The sequence below is a fragment of the Camelina sativa genome, chromosome 20 (assembly GCF_000633955.1).
Source record: "Camelina sativa cultivar DH55 chromosome 20, Cs, whole genome shotgun sequence".
Classification (NCBI taxonomy): domain Eukaryota; kingdom Viridiplantae; phylum Streptophyta; class Magnoliopsida; order Brassicales; family Brassicaceae; genus Camelina; species Camelina sativa.
In genome coordinates this window covers 5,831,743-5,839,645 of record NC_025704.1, presented here as the reverse complement: position 1 = coordinate 5,839,645, position 7,903 = coordinate 5,831,743, and the positions used below count along the sequence as shown (strand labels likewise).

At 36.6% G+C, this 7,903-nt stretch overlaps 3 protein-coding genes across 4 annotated transcripts in view; 1 reads left to right on the top strand and 2 right to left on the bottom strand.

The window, feature by feature from the left end:
- LOC104769539 (repressor of RNA polymerase III transcription MAF1 homolog) overlaps positions 1-1,278 on the top strand; it is a 2,930-nt gene extending 1,652 nt beyond the window's left edge. For both annotated transcript variants that reach the window (XM_010493767.2, XM_010493768.2), the window contains exons 7-11: positions 209-296; positions 446-508; positions 592-671; positions 783-854; positions 946-1,278. In XM_010493767.2, coding sequence (XP_010492069.1) covers positions 209-296; positions 446-508; positions 592-671; positions 783-854; positions 946-1,027 — 385 coding nt within the window. In that variant the 3' untranslated portion in view covers positions 1,028-1,278. The remainder of the gene's footprint in view (positions 1-208; positions 297-445; positions 509-591; positions 672-782; positions 855-945) is intronic.
- Positions 1,034-3,827, bottom strand: LOC104769538 (putative pentatricopeptide repeat-containing protein At5g13230, mitochondrial). The gene has a single exon (XM_010493766.2). It carries the CDS (start codon positions 3,744-3,746, stop codon positions 1,281-1,283), a length of 2,466 nt encoding a protein of 821 aa, XP_010492068.1. The 5' UTR covers positions 3,747-3,827; the 3' UTR covers positions 1,034-1,280.
- LOC104772241 (protein TIFY 9-like) overlaps positions 6,336-7,903 on the bottom strand; it is a 2,428-nt gene continuing 860 nt past the window's right edge. The window contains exons 3-5 of the mRNA XM_010496876.2: positions 7,645-7,865; positions 7,287-7,344; positions 6,336-6,773 (exon numbers count right to left, since the gene is read on the bottom strand). Of these exons, the coding sequence (XP_010495178.1) occupies positions 6,731-6,773; positions 7,287-7,344; positions 7,645-7,865 (322 nt within the window). The 3' untranslated portion in view covers positions 6,336-6,730. The remainder of the gene's footprint in view (positions 6,774-7,286; positions 7,345-7,644; positions 7,866-7,903) is intronic.

Sequence of the window (7,903 nt, the reverse complement as noted above, 5' to 3'; positions counted from 1 at the left end):
ATCTGTGTGGGAGTGTTGTCAGAAGGTTTGACGAACGGTTCATAGAACTGTAGGAGTTGAGAGTTCGATTCTCTCCATTTCCCAAAAATCTATAACTTAACCAGTTGTCTGAAGTGAAGTGTCTGATTGAACATGATAATAAAATACAGCTATGTTATATAACTCTTGTCACTATCGCATTGTTTCTCTATTTTTTTTTGGTTTCCAGCGCTGTCAAAGCACATCAGTTTTTTTCGGAGGAAAGCTGGGACACGTTTAAGCAGATTTTTAACAACTATATGTCTGAAGCTTCTAAGGTATTCAAAGTTTCTGTTTGATGGAAATTTTAAAAAGGCTTGTTTTTGCGAGGGGGAATCACTTTGACCTTCTTCAGTGATCCAACTCGATTGAGATTTGATGTACATATGTGTACTGTTTAAATAAGTATTATCATATCTGCTGATAGGAATGGGCTGAGAGGAATGAGGATGGCTCCCTGCTTGAGGTAATCTACAAGGCTCTTGATGAGGTAAGTTCCCTGTAATAAGGAACTCTAGAAAAAGGGCAAGAGTAATGGAAAAGAAGTAAATCATACATATGTGAATGATACAGGTCGTAAAACTAGCTGAATGTGAGATATATGTTTACAACCCAAATCCTAATGCAGATCCTTTCCTCGAGGAAGGAGCAATGTGAGTTACAACAACTTTCCTTTTTCTATTCACTTACTCAGAGGTGCTATAGCCTGACTGTCTTCTAAAAGGCTGCTTCCTCATCCTTTGTTTCTTTTGGGTCAAATCCAGATGGTCTTTCTGTTTCTTATTCTACAATCGAAAACTGAAGCGTGTTGCAGGTTTTCGTTTCTGCTGCACGAGGTTAGATGATTGTAATCCTACCAAGTTGCCGTTCTCTTTCACTGTATTCCTTCTTTAAAAGTCTTTCCAACTCGAAAACTATTTATTGCAGTAACCTGGCAAGTGATGCATTTCTCGCTGACAGTCCTCCGTATGGAGAAGATGAAGAGATCTTTGCCGACATGGATATGTGATCTCTGTATCGATATGCTGAGTTGCATATTCTGTAGAAAACCTGTATCTATATGTGATATCTAGTCTCTAGGCTTGTATGAGTCTGAGTCAACGGTTAAGCTCTTCGCTTTCCTTTATCTGTGTAGTTGACCTGACTAATACTCTTACTGTGTCATGTGCAAAATCTTATCAGTCCGTGTGTAATCCAATGTACCTAAGTTCCATTGAAGAGACAAAGTGTTGAGATATTGTATCTATGTTGTCTACTTCCATTCACCAGTAGTCACCACAAGAGCAGACTCCAGCATGAAAATGATGGAATCTGTTCATATCTCGGATAACAAGATCTCGCTGTATGATACCTGATATAACTTTCATAGCATTGTGGCAATCCGAACAAATCCGTAGATTCTTGATGATCAGTATGCGATTTCTAGATGGCATTCGAACAAGCCCATATGCCAAAGCCAACCTCTCACTGTGAACCCACAATCTCTTATCCTTTTCTTCATCGTCCATATCGAGCAGAACCGCATTCCGATCAGGAACATAACCGGCTCGTGTTGCTTTCAAGTTAAGCCATTCCAGCATTCCATTTATGAGCTTCATATCCGGATGATCTGTTAATCCCACACTGAAGAAATGCACATCTCCTTGATGTTCTATCCAACTTAAACCTGGTTCCTTCTTTACACCCTTTTCCTTCATGCTTTTCCTAATGGAAGCAACGTTTGCCCATTGTTTTACACCTGCGTACATGTTTGATAATAGAACATATGTTGCTTCGTCCTTTGGATTGATCTTTAGTATTTCCTCTGCCGATCTCCTTGCAACCGCTTCATTGTTCTGATTCATCGAGGCGCTAAGAAGTGCTCTCCAGATCATAACACTAGGCTCATATGGAATCCCTTCAATCAGCTTCATTGCTTTGTCAAGCTGCCCTGATCTTCCCAAAAGCCTGACCATACAAGTATAATGTTCCAAACATGGTTCAATATCATGATCACGAACCATTGACTCAAAACAATCTTGACCTTCATCTATTAATCCTGCATTGCTGCATCCAGAAAGAACACTAAGAAATGTTAACCCATTTGGCTTGCAATCACTATCCTTCATAGTGTCGAAGATTCTCAGTGCCTGTCTACCCAGCCCATGAGTGGAATAGCCTGAGATCAATGTATTCCATGAAGCTACATCCGTCGTTTCCATCTCATTGAACACAGATTGTGCGACTTTGATATCACCACATTTTGCATACATGTCTATCAATGAGTTACTCACTGCAACTTTTTCGGCATTATTGGTTTTTATCGCCAGTCCATGAACTTGAACACCGAGCTCCATGCTCGCCAAAGAAGCACAAGCTCCAAGAGCACTTGAGAAGGTTACTTCAGTTACTGACACCTGATTTCTAAGCGCTTCACAAAACATGCTTAACGCTTTTCCTCCTTCGCCTAGATTCTCATACCCGACAATGACTGTGTTCCAGCTTACCTCATTTTTACTTGATAACTCAGCAAATAACTTAACAGCGCTATCCATTTTCTCACATTTGGCATATACATCAATGAGAGCATTTGAGACATAGACATCCAAATCAAAGCCAGCTTTAACCACAAGACCATGAAGTTGCTCACCTAAGCCAGAACACTTTCCGATGGCACATCCATTCAAAATACTGCTCAAAGTAAACTCATTAGGGACAACGAAAGCTTCTCTCATTCGAATAAAAAGATCAACCGCCTCATTGCAAAAACCGTTTTGACAAAACCGAGCAATCATAAAACTCCAAGGTATCACATCATTCTTTGGCATCTCATTGAACACTTTGAAAGCACCAGACATGTCTCCAAGCTGCGTATACAACTGAAGCAAACCAACACCCACACGAGGATCCAACTCATAACAAGTTTTTAGAATCCGTCCATGAACACCCTTGGCGAAATCAAACGCACCTAGCCCGATACTCGCCTTAAGTGCCGTATCAAAGGTGTAGTTGTTAGGCATGAAACCAGCCATCCCCATACAAGAAAGCAGTTCAAGAGAATCCTCGAAATACCCATTCTCTACATAACAAGACACAATTCCAGCCCACACAACAATGTCTTTACACAAAATCCCCTCAAAAACACTTCTTGCACTATCAACAGAACCACAAACAGAGTAAGCATTGATAAGAGCAGCTCCAACAAAGGCATTGGAATCAAAACCAAGCTTAACGATAGGAGAATGCAACCACCAACAACAAATCTCAGCTTTATCCAAACTAACAAAACACTTCAAGAAGGAGGTGAAAACGTGTGGGTTAAGCTCATGACCTTCTCGATGCAACCGTGAATACAAACCAACGGGATCTTCACACGCGTATCCTTGAATTAGAGTAACATACGAGACATTGTTTCTCTCAGGAATTTCGTCGAACAGCTTCAATGCATCTTTGTCAAACCCGGTTTTCACGTAAGCGTTTAATAGAATGTTTGTAGCGAAAAGATCCAAGCAGTTTCCTTTCTTCAATACATCGCAATGAATAGCCTTTGCTGAGATATGATCGTTTCTTTGAATGCAGCGACGGAGCATTGAGCCGTAAGCATGAGAATCTAAGCCTGGGACTACCGAATCCAAATCCAATGCCGACTCGGTGGCTTGAATAGATAAGCCACATTGTCGAATGCGATTGCATTGGATCAATCTACGACTCTCTGAAACATGGATCACTCTACAAAACCTCCTGATCATGCGAATTTGCGAGTTGAGAGAGGAGAAGTGTCTAATCCGGTTAATTCAAAACCGATTTATCCCAGCTGAGATCGAATTACAAAACCGATTTGGTGTTTTTTTCAAGTCAATGAGACATGGGCCGGCCCAAGTGACAGATGTAGCCCAATACGATAGGTAAACTGAAATTAGGGTTTCTCCAAGTCTGCACCTATAAAAGACAGCTTTGGTTTTGTCAGCCTAACAGAGTCACAGAATCATCATCCTCTAGTTAGGTCTTCTTCTTCATTCTTTTTCATTGATTCGTTTTTTCGTAGTTATGAATTTTCGATTCTAGGATTAGTTGATTATGTGGTTAGGTTTTGTCTTTTTCTTTTATAGAAAAAAATGTTTTATTAAAATTGATTGAAGGAATCGGATCAGATGATGAATATTTTGCATTACAACGTGCTCTCTGATTAACCATGCGGATTATATAAATCGAGCTTTTTAAAACTGATGCTCCGATCCTTCAATCTACTTTATTTATTTTTCTTGTTTGTTTCTACAATTTTTTTTTTATCTTAATATGGGGATTAGCTCTGTCTCTGTTTAGCCGATTGAATTGCTTTTCTAGCGATGTCAACTTTTAAAAGATGTATGTTTGGTAAAGCATTTGCTGATATGAACTTGTAGAAATCAATGAGTTGTGTTCTTACGAGATAGTTATCTTTGTTTCGAATTTGTTTAGCTGATGTGAATCTGATAGTTCGGAATTTGTTTGGTGATGATGACTGTGTTTGAAGATTCTTTATGTCTGTGTTGATTCTATTCGTAACCCTTATGGTTTCTTATTTATTAATGAGATGAAGATGTGATAGTCTCTTGGATTGATTGATACGACCAAATGCTAATATATTCCCAAAGCTGTGCTTACTTTCATCGGAGCCATTTGAATCATATGCTGATCGGATACTCTGATTGACTCTAGATAAACCTAACTCAATTGTTAAAATCAACATTAACTTAGTGATGATCAAAAGAAATTAGTCAAGTCAAAACCAGACACTTAGATATTCATAATAGACCACCCAATATATTCAAACTAAATCATGAATTCAGTAATAATAATAAACTCTGTTTGATCTAAGAGCTCTGACCAAACTTTTATTATAGGATCTTCAAGCTGAAGCTTTGACCATGTATTCTTTTGAAAGTATACAAACTCTTATTGTGGGATCTACATGCTAGAGCTCTGACCATGTAATACATGGTCAAAGCTCGAAGGTTACATATATTTAAGTCAAATTTGCAATAAGTATTTATGCGAAGCTAGATGGTAATCAAAAATGATGACCTTAATTTCGAATCATGTATGGATTGCGCCACACGAATCTTTATATCAGCTCACAAGTTCTCGGTAGGTCTTGAGCATTCTATTTTTTGTTTGTTCATTTGGGGTATTTACAGTATGGACATAATAAATTCGAATTTAAACCAGTGTTCAAGAAAGCGTTAGGCGGTATCTGGGCGGTGACCCAGCGCCTAGCTTCTAGAACGCTTAGTCGGGTTCTAAAACGGTTTTTAGGTGGTTTAGGTGTTTACAACATAAAACATTATATATATAAAATTATGTACAAATATATGTTAGAAAAATAAAAAAAAATTATAAAAAATTATAAACAAAATTAAGAAAAATATATTTATTTAAGTTATATTAACAACATATAAACATTTATAATTATGTATACATATATAAAACTTAATAATTTATACATTAAGCGGTTTAGACAGTCATCTAGGCGTCTGCTGAGCGCCTAGCGCTTAGACGGTGCTTAGACGGTCGCCTAGACCACTTTCTTGAACTGATTTAAACCCACATTGATTCAGTTTTGTTAGGGTATAGAAATTGGTTAATTATCAATTGTTTCTTGTTAATTTTGGATTTCAAGTTTTGTCTCGGTTATTCACGTCAGCTCCACTAAATTTTGGGTTTCTCATTTTAACTATGACACAATTTTGGTTTAGTTTACTAGAAAAACAAAAAAATCAGGTAAGTAAAATTCTAGAAGATGAATTCAGCTACTCGACCTTCATTACACTTATTTACTGTCGTTCTAATATATATATATAAAAAAACACAAACGTATACAAAAGAACACACAAATATATACAACACCAAAAAAAGTGTTAGGAGATACAGAACCAAAAAAAACATAATTAAAAAGTCGAATGCACAATATTAAGTAATTTGTTTCAATGGTAACGAGACATGGTTTTCAATTAGCGGTACAGAGACATTAAATGCTAGTTCAGTATTGTTTCTTAAATCCGGACCAGCCATGCCAATGTTAGTGGCTAGTGATGGATACTATATTCAATGACAATAGTTATGCTCATATGAAAAGGCACACAAAGGACGCTCGGTTTATCCCTTCTCTTCAGCATCTTGCCAATTTACAGATTCCACCAAACTCTTAAAGACTTAAAAGACTTCTGACGTGAAAAGACACATTAGTCGGCAAGACTTAGACTAGGTCGCATTAACTACTAAAGAAAGACTCACGTGTTTCTTAAACTCATTTCCATTATATTAATAAGGACAAAGCAGAGCAGACCAACCAATATAACTAATTAAAGTAGCATGAGCACATTTCTTTTTAATACTCACGGAAGCTTCACGAGAAGCCGAAAGAGGCGTGTTCATTTCCTTTTACAAGTACTAAAAGATTAAAACAAAAGTAGTGACACGACACGATATATAATAGAGCTGCTTAATTAATGAAAAGTATATATTAGAAGACAATAAACAGTTTAAAAAACAATATAGAAGTAGTAGGTAAACGTAATCTCCTAAAAAACGTGTCGTGAAAACAGTATACGCAGAAGCAACGACGAAGAGAGAGAGGCCATCAATTTCAAAGAGATTGGGAAAGAAGCCAAAATGCAAAAGGAACATGGAAGTCTTGGAGAGTGGTGAAAGAGACAAATTTGGTCCATGTCCCAATCTAAAAAAGAAGATCGTTTTAGGCCGATGTCGGATGATAGTAAGGAGATGTCGATATTACTCTGCAAACACAAAAAGACGAAAAAAAAAAGAGAAAAATGTGAAACCGCGTTTATTTTTGTAGTAACTTATACGGTCCCATATAGTGAAAAACAAACAAACAAAACAAATGTTCAATTCTCTCAATTCTATCCTCATTATCTCATCATTAATAAAACGAATCATATCTTTTGAATAACTTGTCGGTGTAGCAAACACACAAAAAAAAAAAGAGTCGAAGTCAACGCGTTTTTAATAGGGAAAAACATACGTATAACTCTACTTCTACTACTATGTCTATCTACGTAGAGCTAGAAAGAAGCATGTGATACTGATTTGTTGAACAAACTAGAGGAAACTACAGTTTTGTGTGAGTAAAAAAGAGACAGAACATGTAATCATTATTTTTTCATGGGGTATTAATGGAATGTTAATAAATAAAATAAAATGAAAAAAGGGTCGACACAGAGAAAAGGAGAAAAAATAAAAACCTTGATTTAATAAGTAATCCTTGGATTTGTTGGAGAATAAATTACCTCTCCTTACGCTTCTCTAGAAACCTTTGCAATGACTTTCTCCTTGCGATGGGAAGATCTGCTTAATTACACACATAAACCAGTTCCCTTTTTTTCATCAGAAACTAAAACATATGTTTATACGTATTCCATAACTATCTAAATACCAACTTAATTAAGGACTCTTTTAACATAATCTTTTGTTTTGTTGTCTTATTACATCTAATTCAAAACTAATTAGCAACTAAATCTTCCCTAATAACTAACAACAAAACATTCTACATGCAACGACATCTCTATAAGTATAATAGAACAGTACTCTATTAATTAATTAGCGTGACAGTTTTAGCAAATTATTTTATTAATTATTATTACTAACCTCCTTCTAGATTCTGGCCAAAGAGCTTTGGTCTTAGAGTGGTCGGAGTAATTACCGAAAGATCAGTCTCCGTCGATGATTCGTCTTTCTTCGAAACTGTTGTCTCCTTAGCGACCTTCATAATCTCTTCAGCCTTGTTACGAGACACTTGGTAAACGGATACGGTTCCATTGTAAAAAATAGTCATAGGTACGGTTCCAGAGACAGCTTCCGTACTTTGCCTAAAAGAATAATTTTTCGAAATTAATTTTGAATTTCA